The sequence below is a fragment of the Rhinatrema bivittatum genome, chromosome 2 (assembly GCF_901001135.1).
Source record: "Rhinatrema bivittatum chromosome 2, aRhiBiv1.1, whole genome shotgun sequence".
In the NCBI taxonomy this organism is placed as follows: Eukaryota; Metazoa; Chordata; class Amphibia; order Gymnophiona; family Rhinatrematidae; genus Rhinatrema; species Rhinatrema bivittatum.
This window is the reverse complement of record NC_042616.1, coordinates 808,821,060-808,837,874: the sequence shown is the minus strand read 5'-3', so window position 1 is coordinate 808,837,874 and position 16,815 is coordinate 808,821,060. Positions and strand designations below refer to the sequence as shown.

General features: G+C 42.5%; 1 protein-coding gene across 1 annotated transcript in view; it reads left to right on the top strand.

Moving 5' to 3' along the window:
• Window positions 1–3,922: 3,922 nt before the first annotated feature.
• The window catches only part of PYCR3 (pyrroline-5-carboxylate reductase 3), a 54,848-nt gene continuing 41,955 nt past the window's right edge, over window positions 3,923–16,815 (top strand). The window contains exons 1-4 of the mRNA XM_029592197.1: window positions 3,923–4,057; window positions 7,311–7,375; window positions 9,122–9,301; window positions 9,871–10,083. Of these exons, the coding sequence (XP_029448057.1) occupies window positions 3,970–4,057; window positions 7,311–7,375; window positions 9,122–9,301; window positions 9,871–10,083 (546 nt within the window). The 5' untranslated portion in view covers window positions 3,923–3,969. The remainder of the gene's footprint in view (window positions 4,058–7,310; window positions 7,376–9,121; window positions 9,302–9,870; window positions 10,084–16,815) is intronic.

The window sequence follows — 16,815 nt, the reverse complement described above, 5'->3', positions numbered from 1 at the left end:
AGTGCAATCCACGGAGCAAAAACAAAAGATGGTACACAATACATAGTCCAAAATGTTACAGTCAGTCGCTGCATAATCTTCCTCCACCACTTACTGACCTTGTTTCTGATGTGCAGATCTCTGTAGTCCAGTAGCTAAACTGGAAAACACTCCTGCTCAGATGAGCTCTGAAAGCAGATCTCCCTGTCTGCAAGCCCTTAGGGATAGATTTTAAAAGGAGTGCTTGTGAGTCCATGTTGCGCAGTTCCTGGCGCACACACATGGATGTGACGATTTTATCACATGCGCACGCCGGCGTTTGTGTGTGTGTGTTACTCTTGCTGTGTTCTGTGTACAGGTGTGGTGTGTGTGTATGGTACTCTTTATATACTGTACCCAGGGGTGGGGTACTCTTGCTGTATTCTGTGTACAGGCGTGGTTGTGTGAGTGTGGTACTCTTGCTCTATATTGTATACAAGTATGGTATGTGTGTATGGTACTCTTGTTATATACTGCACCCAGGGGTGGGGTACTCTTGCTGTATTCTGTGTACAGGCGTGGTTGTGTGTGTGTGGTACTCTTGCTCTATATTGTATACAAGTATGGTATGTGTGTATGGTACTCTTGTTATATACTGCACCCAGGGGTGGGGTACTCTTGCTGTATTCTGTGTACAGGTGTGGTGTGTGTGTGTGGTACTCTTGCTGTATATTGTACACAGATGTGGTGTGTGTATGGTACTCTTGGTATATTCTGTGTACAGGTGTGGTGTGTATGGTATTCTTGCTGTATATTGTACACAGGTGTGGTGTGTGTATGGTATTCTTGGTATATTCTGTGTACAGGTATGGTGTGTGTGTATGGTACTCTTGTTATATATATATATATATATATATATATATATATACTGTGTATATATATATATATATATATACTGTACCCAGGGGTGGGGTACTCTTGCTGTATTCTGTGTATAGGTGTGGTGTGTGTGTGGTACTCTTGCTGTATATTGTACACAGGTGTGGTGTGTATGTGGTACTTTTGGTATATTCTGTGTACAGGTATGGTGTGTGTGTGTTGTACTCTTGCTGCATATTGTATACAAGTGTGTGTATGGTACTCATTATATACTGTATCCAGGGGTGGGGTACTCTTACTGTATATTGTATACAGGTGTGTGTATGGTACTCATTATACACTGTACCCAGGGGTGGGGTACTCTTGCTGTATATTGTATACAGGTGTGTGTATGGTACTCATTATATACTGTATCCAGGGATGGGGTACTCTTACTGTATATTGTATACAGGTGTGCGTATGGTACTCATTATACACTGTACCCAGGGGTGGGATACTCTTGCTGTATATTGGATACAGGTGTGTGTATGGTACTCATTATATACTGTATCCAGGGGTGGGGTACTCTTGCTGTATTCTGCGTAAGGTGTGGTACTCTTGCTGTATATTGCACACAGGTGTGGTGTGTGTGTATGGTACTCTTGGTATATTCTGTTTACAGGTGTGGTGTGTGTGTGTGTATGGTACTCTTGCTGTATATTGTACACAGGTGTGGTGTGCGTATGGTACTCATTATACACTGTACCCAGGGGTGGGGTACTCTTGCTGTATATTGTATACAGGTGTGTGTATGGTACTCATTATATACTGTATCCAGGGGTGGGGTACTCTTGCTGTATTCTGCGTAAGGTGTGGTACTCTTGCTGTATATTGCACACAGGTGTGGTGTGTGTGTATGGTACTCTTGGTATATTCTGTTTACAGGTGTGGTGTGTGTATGGTACTCTTGTTATATACTGTACCCAGGGGTGGGGTACTCTTGCTGTATTCTGTGTACAGGTGTGGTGTGTGTGTGGTACTCTTGCTGTATATTGTACACAGATGTGGTGTGTGTATGGTACTCTTGGTATATTCTGTGTACAGGTGTGGTGTGTGTGTATGGTATTCTTGCTGTATATTGTACACAGGTGTGGTGTGTGTATGGTATTCTTGGTATATTCTGTGTACAGGTATGGTGTGTGTGTGTGGTACTCTTGCTGCATATTGTATACAAGTGTGTGTATGGTACTCATTATATACTGTATCCAGGGGTGGGGTACTCTTACTGTATATTGTATACAGGTGTGTGTATGGTACTCATTATACACTGTACCCAGGGGTGGGGTACTTTTGCTGTATATTGTATACAGGTGTGTGTATGGTACTCATTATATACTGTATCCAGGGGTGGGGTACTCTTGCTGTATTCTGCGTAAGGTGGGGTACTCTTGCTGTATATTGCACACAGGTGTGGTGTCTGTGTATGGTACTCTTGGTATATTCTGTTTACAGGTGTTGTGTGTGTGTGTGTATGGTACTCTTGCTGTATATTGTACACAGGTGTGGTGTGTGTATGGTACTCTTGTTATATACTGTATCCAGGGGTGGGGTACTCTTGCTGTATTCTGCGTAAGGTGGGGTACTCTTGTTGTATATTACACACAGGTGTGGTGTCTGTGTATGGTACTCTTGGTATATTCTGTTTACAGGTGTGGTGTGTGTGTGTGTATGGTACTCTTGCTGTATATTGTACACAGGTGTGGTGTGTGTATGGTACTCTTGTTATATACTGTATCCAGGGGTGGGGTACTCTTGCTGTATTCTGCGTAAGGTGGGGTACTCTTGTTGTATATTGCACACAGGTGTGGTGTGTGTGTATGGTACTCTTGCTGTATATTGTACACAGGTGTGGTGTGTATGTGGTACTTTTGGTATATTCTGTGTACAGGTATGGTGTGTGTGTGTGTGTGGTACTCTTGCTGCATATTGTATACAAGTGTGTGTATGGTACTCATTATATACTGTATCCAGGGGTGGGGTATTCTTACTGTATATTGTATACAGGTGTGTGTATGGTACTCATTATATACTGTATCCAGGGGTGGGGTACTCTTGCTGTATTCTGCGTAAGGTGGGGTACTCTTGCTGTATATTGCACACAGGTGTGGTGTCTGTGTATGGTACTCTTGGTATATTCTGTTTACAGGTGTTGTGTGTGTGTGTGTATGGTACTCTTGCTGTATATTGTACACAGGTGTGGTGTGTGTATGGTACTCTTGTTATATACTGTATCCAGGGGTGGGGTACTCTTGCTGTATTCTGCGTAAGGTGGGGTACTCTTGTTGTATATTGCACACAGGTGTGGTGTGTGTGTATGGTACTCTTGCTGTATATTGTACACAGGTGTGGTGTGTATGTGGTACTTTTGGTATATTCTGTGTACAGGTATGGTGTGTGTGTGTGTGTGGTACTCTTGCTGCATATTGTATACAAGTGTGTGTATGGTACTCATTATATACTGTATCCAGGGGTGGGGTATTCTTACTGTATATTGTATACAGGTGTGTGTATGGTACTCATTATATACTGTACCCAGGGGTGGTGTACTCTTGCTGTATTCTGCGTAAGGTGTGGTACTCTTGCTGTATATTGCACACAGGTGTGGTGTGTGTGTATGGTACTCTTGGTATATTCTGTTTACAGGTGTGGTGTGTGTGTGTGTATGGTACTCTTGCTGTATATTGTACACAGGTGTGGTGTGTGTATGGTACTCTTGTTATATACTGTACCCAGGGGTGGGGTACTCTTGCTGTATATTGTATACAGGTGTGTGTATGGTACTCATTATATACTGTACCCAGGGGTGGGGTACTCTTGCTGTATTCTGTGTGCAGGTGTGGTGGCAGTGGAAGTACAGTCGAGCTATGCTGCAACTGTACTCCTGGGTAGCACAAACATGGAGCGGACGGAGCCTCCCCCCGTCTCGCGCCGCGAGCAGCCGTTGCTGACGCGAGTCGCGTGGACCGCTGGCGCCCGGAGCGGGGCGGCCGTTAATGACGCGAGGCTCGCGCGCCGCTGCGCATGGCCACGGAGGGGGCGGGAGACCGTTGGTGACGCAAGGGGAGGGGGGCAGAGGCAGCGGGTACCGGTAGCATGGAGTGCCTGAGTCGGCCGCTGCGGGTGGGCTTCATCGGGGCGGGGAAGATGGCGTGCGGGATCCTGGAAGGCATGCTGCTGTCAGGTGAGGGCCGGGGACGGCGAAGGATGAAGCGGCCTCGGAGGTCGGGCGAAACCCCTCTGCGGTTTTAAGCCGCCTTTATCGGCGCTTCGTCCGGCCCCCTGGGCTCTGAGAGGGGGGTGGGGAGCGGCTCGGGGCCAGGGGCAGCGTCTGAGGTGGTGCAAGAACTCCAGAAAAATTGTGAGCACGAATTTCACCTTTAAAGGTTGAATCATAGCTACTGGAAAGTCAAATTGTAAGGTTTAACACCCCCCCCCCCCCTTATTTCGGACCTGGACACTGTTGGGTATCATGAATTGCTGGCAGGAATGAGGAGAGGCCCATGACGTAGCGTAGTAGGCTGAGGACCAGAGAAACCAGGGTTCAGAGCCCGCTTTAGCTACTGAAACGTTTTATCATGCTGGCCAAGCCACTTATCGCCTGTTGCCTCAGGTACCCACAGGCCCCAATGCTCACCTTTCTGCCAGCCCTTCAAAAGCCCATTTTCTGTGCCCAAGACTCACTGCCAGCGCAGCACGGAGTTTCCCAGGCGGAAAATGTGCATTTCTAAATGGGATAGGCAAGTGCCTAGGATGCCAAAAACTGGGACTGCCCCGCTGCTCTTTGATTTCCAGGGGTGAAATCCCCCACCCCTGGTATTCTGCCATTGGGCCCCATAATCTGAAATCCTGCTTTAGGAGTACTGCTACAAATGAGGGCATTAAGCAGTGATCCCTGATGCTAAGAGGTGTGTTGGCCTATCCTGGAATTTTTTAGCACTAGAAACCTAACTCCAGCTCAGAGATGGAGTTAAGTTTCCAGCACTACTGCGCTGGCACTTAAAAGCCCCCCCCAAAAGTTAAAAAAATAAAATAAAAGGATCATGACAATTAAGATGGATAAGTAATGAATTACCTGGCTAATGGCAGCTGTCACCACTGAACCAGATAAATACCTACTAATAAGTGGCAGTAGCCCTGCTTAGCTGGACAAGGCAGTACTTATTCGGCTGTCTGGCTGCTGTTTACTGTGTCAGATAAGAGCCACTTAGTCGGATAAATATTCTCCACTTTGGGTACTTCACCCTCTTCTTGAGTTAAAATTATGCCAAATTCACATTTTTATTTATTTATTTATTTAGAGATTTTTATATACTGCGGCACATTCAGAACATCACCTCTGTTTACATTAAACAGTAATGCAGCAACAGGCTTTACAATACATTTTTAAACAAAGGGATATAATAAAATATTAAACAGAGGGATACATGCAACAGGCTTTACAGTCAAATTTGGAAATAGAAGCATTTTTTAAATCAATATATCATTCACGTACAAGTGGCAGGGATTACAGAAGCGTTAGAGGGATGGAAATTAATAAACAATTGGGAAATCTACAGTAGATAGGATTTTTCTGGGAACAAGTGCTGGAAAAAGGCGGGGTAAGAGGTCAGGGGAGTGAATAGGTGTTATGTATGCAGCAGGAAATGGGCCCAGATAGTCATTGGTATGCTTTTCTAAACAGATAGTTTTAAATTGTTTGCTTTTTAAACTCCTAATGCATTAGTATATCATTAGCTTGCTACATAGTATGTTTAAAAAAATGTAATCAGAGTGTTAAAATTGCACAGAAATCCAGTGTTTTAACACCCAAATTTCTGTATCTGCTTGTTAGATTGTACGATCTTTGGGGCAAAGACTTGATTGCACCTGAATGCTAATTCTGCTTAAGTAGTCTGGAGCAACATTTGCAGGCTGATGCAATAAGATGCACGTAAAAACAGTATTTTTGATTTTTTTCATAAATTCATGATTCTTGAATGACTTAATGCCAGCTCCGGGGCTGGCGTTAAATTTGCTGGATTAAAAAGTATGTGCCGAGTGCCTGGGGGTTTACTGCATTAGGGGGTAAAAGCGAATGGCTACAAATTTGTTTGGATGTGCTAATCCCCTTATTGCATCAGGTGTTATGCTAGCGTGTCTAAAACACATGTGAACCTGTGTGCTAGGCTGACAATACTCTATTGCTTCTGTCCCTTGGAAAGGCAAGCTAAAAATCCCAAAATAATTAAGTGTAAGGAATGTGCAGCCAAAATTTGTTTTTGTTCCATTAGCTTTTTTCATTTGTATTTTTTTTTTTAGTATGCACTAATTTCCATTTGTGTGTACTATTTTGATTTAGTGTGCACTAACAAAAATGAAAAAATAACCAAACAAACAAAACCCAAATACACATTCCTATTAAAGTGAGAGCTGTGTCAAAAATTGCATGATTGCTCCAAAGGTTAGCAGTTTTTCTTTGAAACGGGTTGAATTAGCCCAAGTATTAAAATTGTGAGCAGTAGTGCCAGTCTTCAAGATTTCAACCCCTTTTTGTGTTTGTTGTCAAGTGCCTATTATGGGTGCACTTATTTCTCTTTGAAAATGGAATTTAGCCACCCCAGAAACAGGGTACCAGCTGCTACCATGGAATAGGGGCTGAAACAGGAAAGATATACAAACATTTGGTCCCAAACTGCTGGACTCGTGTCTTCCTTTCTCTTTTGGTTATGGGATACTCCCTGGCAGACCAGACAGAAAATTGAGAGAGTGGGGCAGTATGGCTGTGCCACTGGGCAAAGAGAACTGGAGGCTTACAGGCCATGGGCATGAATACATCAAGCCGTCACTTGGAAAACATGGGAGGTTCAGCTAGTGATGTGGGAGCTCAGGAGAAAGGTTAAAGTTATCAGAACTCCTGCCTGATTCCAGAGACATTACATATATGTGTGGAACCTGATGATAACCCTAGTACAGGTGGAGAGTTTCTCCAGGATTTTATCAAGATAGAACAGCCCAGCAGGCACATAAGTTTGAAAGATCATATAAATGGAGAAAACTAACAGTTGATAAGAACTAAAAGGCCATCTAGTCTGCCCATTTCTGATGCAATACTGCAGTGCCTATCTGAGATCCCAGTCTTTACCATCTCATCCTTGTATCTAAGGACCCTCAGTGCTTATCACATGCTTTCTTGAGTTCTGTTACTGTTTTGGCCATAGCCAGAATCTCTGCATTTGCTCTCAGAGGGGTTAAAGGGCTTGGTAAAGGTTACACATTGACTCTGGCTTCACCAGTAATGATGTTATCCTGTCATGTCTATTGAAGCTAAATGAATAAATAAAGGGCCTTGTTAGGGAGATTATTATTATTTTCTTGGCTGCTGTATCCCATATATGGGATCCCTGATTGTTTATCTCGGAATAAACAGCTCTTGGTAATTCATTTTTTGTTTTAAGATCAAATCCAGGCCACAAATGTCCTTGTGAGTGCTCCCTCAGATAGGAACCTACGAAAATTCAAGGTAAGCATGGAACTCTTGAGTTCCTTTTCTTGTGTTATCTATATCTTTACTTCTGACAGCTTGTCGAGCAATGCCTTACCTATGCTCTTTTGCTTAACACACAATTACTTCCTGAGGGAAAAACAGTACCTGTTTGCCTTATACAAACAAGCAGACCCTAAAGAAAAGGCAGTTTGCCTTTGAAAATGCAAATCTCTTTCAACAAAAATATTTTTTAAGAGACATATACTGTGAGAGTAACTTTAAGCTATATTATAATGGTAAATTTCACTCAGAAATAATGGAGCTTGCTTTCCGGGACATATATGCATGTCCATGGTCTGCAAATATGCATGGATCTGAAAGTCTCATTCCTGTCAGAATCCTCACATTGCCCTCCCCCCCCCCCCTCCCCTTCCACATAACGTGAACATTTGGTGTGTATAGGACACCAAACAGAAGTTATTCGGGAGAGCAAGTGCAGAACAAAGAGAGATACATAGGCACAGTGATCTCATAAGCTGCCTTTCCTTTTGGAAAGTAGGCTAATAAATAAATTGAATTATTATCCAGTCTGAGCAGTGGGCTGAATTTTCCAATGAGGACACTTCAGTCTGCCCATTTGTTCTATCACACTGACACCCCTCAGTGACATTTCAATCCCTGTTGATGTTTTTTTGCCATGTTAAGGGTCCCTGTGACTAGAATGTTATTCATGATCTTGCTGGAAGCCCTCAGTAGGATTGCAGTTCTGGTGAAAGCATCTGTGACCCTATGAATGGCGATGTATCAGTAGGAGGTTCCCTCCTACTGCTATCAGACATGAAGGGACAATGTTTGCAGAATCCAGGTGGTGATTTTCTCAGCTGGAAAGAAGCAAGCAAAGAGAAACAGTCAATAATTGGAACAGACAGAAGTTGAAGAGACATTGGGTAATATTCCCTCAATTCAGAAGTAAGTTTTTCCATTGATTGAGTTATCCAGACCAGAACTTCCATGGGAAGTTTATCTGGAGAATGCCTGATCTGGTAGAGATGAGGATCTGATTTACAGTGGGATGACCAATTTTGTTTTAATTGGACTAACTCCTCCATGGAACTTAACAAAATCACTGCTGGGCCCATGTAATTACTTCAAACCAAAACAGTAAATCCAGGGCATATCCACACAATTCCGCCAGCATTGGGCAATTGATTTGTCCCCCATCCACTTCAGCGAATGCTGCATATAATGCAATTTGTAAGTGACTTTCAATCCATTTTCCTGCACAAGTGCCTTAATAGGATTCTCCTGCTTCAATCTACCAAAGATAAGGGCCTAATATTGCTCCAAAAAGGGTTACTATTTGGGGGTGCATGAGCGTGTTTCCTAATTCTTCATTGGTCTCTACCAGTAAGAAAAGGAGGAGATTCTTCAATTATCCATTACATGTAGAAAGTTCTTCTTTATTTATCTTTTTCTTCTTCCAATTATCCAAGAATATTCATATCTTGGCTAGGAGGAGGGAGATGGTCACTGTTCCAAGTGTATTTTACCCTAAGATATGAAATGAATAAAAGAGAAGATTGAACAGCTTAACTCTATTAAGTTAGACTTTACAGAGAGAGTTCTTTGTTTTAAGCTATGTCACCATAGCATGAAGAACATACTGTATGTAATTGTGCTTGACAATATGCATGTTACTATAATACTGTAGATCAGTTGTTTGTACTGCATTTTAAAGAAACCATTTAAAAAAATTGTGATGCAGTGCTTTGGGATATTTAGGGGTGTGGCTGCAGGGTGACCCATTCCAATGTGGCTGTGCTGGAGGATTGTAAAGTGGTATTTCTAGCCACGAAACCACACGTTCTTCTAGGTGTTCTGAAAGAAATTTATTCTGTGGTGACCAAAGAGCATATTATTATATCTGTGGCTGCAGGTATCACGCTTCAAACTCTGGAGAAGGTGAGTGACTTTTGTCTATTTTATCCTTCTTTTCAGAACCTTTCCTATTACCCCCAAGCGCTTGTTGAATCATGTGCAAGCTTCCAGAGTTACTGTATTCTTTTCAATATTTCCTTCTATATAAATCAAGAACCACATGAAGTTGGTGGTGGAATGCAGGATGCAGTTGTTTACAGAAAGGCTTCCCATGCTTCTCTTTGGATACTAGATATTTCTCTAAGAGCAAGGCTTGGTTACCTTCCTCTCCCAAAGGCTTGTTAGCATATCTAGAGCAGTACCCAATGTATCTCCCCGCTATAGTTATGAACTTGTTGAAGTTGCTCTACTGAATGTTTGTATAGTTACGAACTTGTTGAAGTTGCTGTACTGATTTTTATGTATTTCGTTGTTAAAATGTAAACTGGAGTGAAGGCCTACACTAATACTTCGGTATATAAAAGCCTGCCAATAAATAAATAAATACCCTCAAACCAGACAGTCTAAGAAACAACAGTGTGATTCAGAAAACAAAGCCAGAAGCAGAGAACCTACTCTGTAAGCCAGTGATGTGACTTTCTCTGTATTTCCAGTTTCTTCCTCCTGGAACCAAGGTGTTACGGGCTATGCCAAACTTACCATGTGTTGTGCAGATGGGTGCAGTGGTTTTTTCTCGGGGGTCCAATTCCAGCAACCAGGAGGCTGCTGTGCTGAAAACCCTGATGTCAGGATGTGGGTTCTGTGAGGAAACGCCTGAGTCCTATATTGATATCCATACAGGGCTAAGCGGCAGTGGAGTGGCATATGTAAGTATAGCGTACTAATAATACTAGGTGGGAGAATGCCATGGTTGTAAACGGTGGATCCAGTAAGACAGAATCTACTCACTGGGATAGCCTGTTCTGAATAACCAAGTGGGGATGGAGGATTTTATTTATCTGAGTCATAAAATTTGTATAAACCTAGCATTATTAATAAATATCAAGTATAGACTGAGTCCTATAGGAGGAAAAATACTACCGTTAAGGGGCTTGTAATGACTGACACATGCCTAAAGTCGAACGCTGTGATCTGAGGTTATTAGTCCTCTCTGAAGACTGATATTTTTGTACGTTATAAATAACCCGTGAAGTTTGATCCTGATGACTATTGCCTATTAGGTGCCACCATATGTTTTTGGAAGGCAGTAACCATTTGTGTGTGAACTTGGCTGAAACTGTGAAGTTGTATTGCAATTTTAAGATTGAAAAAGTAGTACTTTTTTTTTTTCCAGAGGTGACTTGGCAGAAATGTTTGCTAGCTAGGAACCCTGCTTGACAGGCTCTTGAATCTGTGAACCGTCATTTCTGTTTCTCACATTCTCCCTACTTTTTCCCCATATTCCCTCCCAAATATTATAGTTATGACTGAGGGACTAGCGCAAGAGCTGCTTCCTATTTTGCTCTTGATAACACATTAGCGGTCATTATAATGCTCTTTCTGAATCTAGTACTGCAAGCAGGCTGGTGTTGGGCTCTGAAGGCTGTAGTAGCGTGGAAATGGGTTGAGCATGTTGTTGCCATCAACATTTATTTATTTATTTATTACATACTTTTACAACGAGAGTTCAAAGTGAGGTACAAAAGACTAATGTTTGTGAGTATTAAGTGGCTTGAAGAGGATAACTGCTAACATGGAGAAAGCATGGATACTGAAATATATAAAGAGTAACAAGTATTATTTACAGTACAGATGTGGGGAGTTGGTATGACATAAAAAGACACCTATAATCTCATATATATATCTCTCCGGCGTCGCGCGCGACAAAGGGGCTTGCCCCTTTGTGCGCCCCTTCGTGCAGCCCCTAAGATCATACTCTTTTTCATTATCTGCTTAATTCTCCTTTCATACCTTGATTAGAATTCAGCATATCATCTTTAAATCTATAAATTACATTGGCAACAAGATTCAAGTCAGCTGATTCGTGTAAGGGAGACGAGAATAGATCCCAAGCTTTATTCATCAACAGGAAAACAAATTGAAATTGTAATCCAAAATCTCCACAAACCCTGGAACCTCAACAGATAGTGTTCCCTGATCCTAAAGCCAGCTTCGGGTCAATAATAAGCCAGTTTACTGGCCCTTGAATCTTCATCTTCTTTGGAGCACTCGAGTAAGCCTCTAATATTCTCTCTATACCACACAAACAGATCAACATGCTTCTTGGTTTCCCTATCCCTATACATCACCATGTTTGCCATGGCGAATACTCCATACCAATCATCAAGAATCAACGTAAACATCAAACTAAGCCTCTCCCACAACACTACAACCGTCATCAAAGGCTAATTCCAATAATGATTTCACCAATCACACAATTCCTCGGCCTTTCTCTGTTATCTCTTACTCTATTCAATGCTCAATCACTTTCAAAAAAAACTCATATCTTAAACGACTACCTTACTGAAGTAAACCCAGATATCTGTGCAATCACAGAAACGTGGTTTAAACCTTCAGATTTAGCTCTGTTAAATCAACTACCAACTCAGCTTTATGATTTTTTCTCCATACCTAGAACCAAAAGAAAGGGAGGAGGTCTGCTTCTCGCAGCTAAGAAAGGTCTAAGAATATCTTTACAACATTCATATACCACATCAAAATTAGAGCTCTCTTTCTTTAAATCTGATCATTTACAAATTGGCCTAATCTACGCTCCACCAGGATCTTTAGATTCTGACCCTTCACCAGTCATTGAACTCTCTGCCAAATACTTCAACCCAGACAAACCTGCCATCTTACTGGGTGATTTCAACTTACATGTCGATGCTTCACCACAATCCCCAAATTGTGTTACCCTACTCTCGGCTCTCAACTACATGGGCTTCACACAAATTATAAAAGCCCCTACCCACAAAGCAGGTCACACTTTAGACCTTATTTTCATTAATCAGTGCATCTCAAACACAAATACAATCACATGTTCACCTGTCCCTTGGTCGGACCATCAAATCATCAACACGACCTTCAAGCTTTCACAACATCCTCCACTTTCGTTCCCAAAAAACACTATTCAATTCAGGAAACCTTGTTCTACAGACCTTCTCATCAATCAGTTCACTAATGAATTATCACATCTCGATCTCTCCAACGCATCTACAGCCACCACCTCATGGTGCAACATCACCAAAAAGATCGCAGACATTACCTGCCCTTCCATCACAAAAGTAGTACAACCTTCGCCAGACAACAGGAAACCCTGGTTCACCCCAGAACTGAAGCTGCTTAAACAAGAGCTAAGAAATAAAGAACACACTTGGAGGAGAAACCCATCCCCCACAACATTAGCTATTTATAAAACCTCCCTCAATGCTTATAGGATCACCATACTGAGAACAAAGAGAGATTTTTTCTCAAAAAAAAAAACATCATTTCATATTTGATTCAAAAGCACTTTTCTCCTACGTTTCAGCTCTCACTAAACCATCACCTCCTACCATTCCTGATGATCAAGCACTCAACAAAGCATCAGAACTAGCAGAATACTTTAAGGATAAAATTGACAAACTGACTATCTCTTTCTCATCATCTTTTTCATATCCCCCTTTCCCTCACATTACCTCACCTCAACTAAATACAACGCTGGAAACTTTCGAGACCACTTCAGCACTTGAGATAGAAAACATACTTAAAAAAATGAAACCGTCATCTCATCCCTTAGACACAATTCCTACTAACCTTCTCATCGCAATAAGAAACTCCATATCAAAACCAATTGCAGACATCATTAACTGCTCTCTCTCCCAGGGTCTAGTTCCTGACCAACTTAAATTAGCCATTCTCAAACCTCTACTTAAAAAACCTAACCTTCCAACCACAGATCCAGCTAACTTCCGCCCAATAGCTAATCTGCCATTGATCGCCAAAATTATGGAAAAGATAGTCAATAAACAACTATCTGAATATTTGGAAGAAAACAACATTCTTGTATCTTCCCAGTATGGCTTTCGGAAATCGTTAAGCACTGAATCTCTCCTTATCTCTCTTACCGATTCTATTCTATCTAATATGGACAAAAAACAACCACATCTTTTGATACTACTAGATCTCTCTGCAGCCTTTGACACTGTCAACCATTCATCTCTATTAAAATGTCTGGCAGATATAGGCATTAAAGGAACAGTCTTCAGCTGGTTCAAATCCTTCCTAGCAAATAGACAATTCAAAGTAAAGATTAACAACAAAGAATCACAACCGATCCCTTCCAACCGGGGGGTCCCTCAGGGTTCCTCCCTTTCCCCTACACTCTTCAACATTTACCTCTTACCTCTATGTCATCTACTTACTAAACTAAACCTAACTCACTATCTCTACGCGGATGACATCCAGATACTCATCCCAATCTCAGAATCCTTACAAAAAACCTTGGCTCACTGGAACAATTGTTTGCAACAGATCAATCATCTTCTCTCCAGCCTTTGCCTCATTCTTAACAACAACAAAACTGAGATCCTAATCATCAATCAAGACATCAACATCAAACTTCTAAACCCAGCTGACCTACTCAACTCATCCACTCCCATATTAAATCACTCACCACATGTTCGAGATCTAGGTATCATGCTAGACAATCAGCTCAATTTTAAAAAATTCATAAGCACAACCACCAAAGACTGTTTTTATAAGTTACAAGTCTTAAAAAAATTGAAGCCTCTTCTTTATTTCAACGATTTTCGGATGGTCCTACAAGCCATTATTCTATCAAAAGTCGACTATTGCAATTCGCTTCTCTTTGGCCTTCCATATTCATCCATCAAACCCCTCCAAATGCTACAGAACTCTGCAGCCAGAATCCTTACCAATACGAATAAAAGAGATCACATCACCCCCATTCTCAAGCTCCTCCACTGGCTGCCTATAAAGCAAAGGATCCTATATAAAGTACTCACCGTAATTCATAAATCCATTCACAATATCTCTCCTCTTCAATTATGTAACCAACTACGCCCTCACTCCTCCTCTAGACCCATCAGAGGAGCATATAAAGGCACACTCTATGTACCTTCAACAAAATCCTTGCATCATAAACGTGCCATATCTACAGCAGGCCCCATTCAATGGAATGCGCTCCCACCAGACATTCGGCTTGAGTTCTGCCACTCTTCATTCAAAAAAAAACTTAAAACCTGGCTCTTTAGCCAAGCTTTTCCAGGACCATGATCATCATTTTTTCCCCTCCAACCAGCAAGAACATATCTTCTTCACAAACCCCCATTTTCCATACCACTACCTACTTCGGTATCTAATCTCTTGCTGCAGGACACTTGAGACTTTCTCACTTATACGTTATAATTTTTATGCTCAATAAGACCTGTCAACTTAATTGTTTAAGTCTTTTTTTTTTTTTTTTTTTCTCCTTTATCTTTTGGTCATCAATGTTACAACGTTATTGTTAAATTTTGAACTTATGTACACTGTTCCAAGTTTCATAACCTTGTTCTATGTAATGCCTTTTGGCAATTTTCATGTTCTGTTTCAATGTAAACCGATGTGATCTTTATTTCATATAGGAACACCGGTATATAAAAATCTAAAAATAAATAAATAAATAAATAGATAGATAGATAGATATAGATATGAGGGCATGGGGATTTACAGGGATAAATACTAGGCAAACATTAGATCTGGAGTTGGTAGAGGGAGTACACAGATTTTAATCAGTTTATAAAAATTATTATTTATGGTATAGGTGTTGTAAAAATTATTTATGGTATAGGTGTTGGGGATGTTGGCAAAGTGCAAAAGGGAGACATAAAACAGGTTCCCTGTACGTACCCAGATCAGTCCTGACTCCTGGGTTTTGCCCCCCCCCCCCCCCCAGCAGGTGGAGACAGAGAAGTTTTCAAAACAAAACTCCGCCTTATATAGAATGGTGCCACCTACAGTTCGGCAGTATTTCTCTGTCTCCAGCAGATGGTGGAGGTGCAAGGCCTACAGTCTGTGCTGATTGCTTAGTGGAGTTAGTTAAGAGTAGTGAGTTCTGTGAGTTTTAGAGAGTTTTAGGTCGGTAAAACCTTTTTACTTTGATTTAAAAAAAAAAAAAGAAGCAGTTTCTGTCCTGGGCCTCCCAGGGGGTTTGTAAGGTCCTGAGGGGACCATCTTCCACTGGTTGTTGAGACAGCTGCATTACAGGGTCGAGGGCCCTCTTGTTCCAAGCTAGCAGCTCTGGGTGCGACACCGGGGAGCCCGGTTCACTCCACCCCCCGGATCAGGACCGTGGACCACTGCCGGGCAAGTCTATAAAAAAAAAAAAAAAAAAAAGTTTTGATTTTTCTTTCATTTTGTGTCAGTGTTACCGGCGCTGCGGCTCTCTTCCCTCCCTGACTCGGCGCTTGGGCGGACCACAATTATTTTTCTATTTTTTTACAGAATTGAATTTTAGCTTTCTCAGGCCCGCTGCCCAATGCCATGCTCGTCTGCGTGCCGCGCATGTGGCTTGGCCCGTGCACGTCTTTCTTGGGTGGGGCTGGGCTCGGCATGTCTTCCCGTGGGGGACGGATCCTCCGGGGCCACGAAAATGGTTAAAGGCAAGGCTGCCCAAGCTCCTTCAGTGTTAGCTGCACCGAGATCAGCTGAGGCAGATCAGTTCCCACTGAGTGCGGGAACTGAGGCCATTTTGGAGTCTTTTAGATCAGCGACTCGTGCAGCTATGGGGGAGGGGATTCTCCCGCCTTCTCTCTCTCCTCAGCCAGGGTTTCCTAGAGGGAGCGAACCTTTACAGCCTCTCACCTGCAACGGAGGATAGCCCCGAGAGGACTTCTGACTCCTCCTCTTCCTCCTTCTCCTCAGAGTTTATTTTGTTTCTCTATAAGGCTTTTAAAGCCAGGAGGGAAGGGAAGCTGCAGGCTGGGGGTAAAACTTCCTCTAGTGGTCTTACCTCTCTTTCTCGAAAGCGGTCTAAGTCTAAGGGAGTCTCTGGGTCCTCCAAAGCTAAGTGCCCTTTGCGTACAGGGCTCCTCAGACCAATACTGATTCCACAGGTCAGGATACGGACCCAGGGGACCAGGACCTGCAGGGCAAGCCTCCGATGAGGGTGGATACAGACCCTGATCAACATCCACAGGATCCAGTACGATGCTCTCACATTGTGGAAGGAGACGACCCTAAGGTGGTCCATCTGTTTAGGAGGGAGGAGTTGGCTCCGCTTATCCCTGCCATACTTGGAGAGCTAGGCATAGATGTGCCGCCAGAGGAGTCCAGGCTAGGGGCCATGGACCCAGTGTTGTTGGGTTTGAGGGGCCCAGCTACTTCCTTTCCTCTTCATTTTTCTGCCACGGACTTGCTATATAGAGAATGGGATACCCCGGATCTGGGATTGAAAATTAGCAAGGATATGGATAAGCTATATCCTCTACTGGAGGAAGCAATTGACATATTGCAAGTGCCCAAGGTGGACACGGCGGTGTCCGCAGTCACCAAAAAGACCACAATCCCTGAAGGACCTGTAGGATAGATAGTTGGAGCTGCAGCTCAAGAAAACTTTTGAAGTCTCTGCGCTGGTA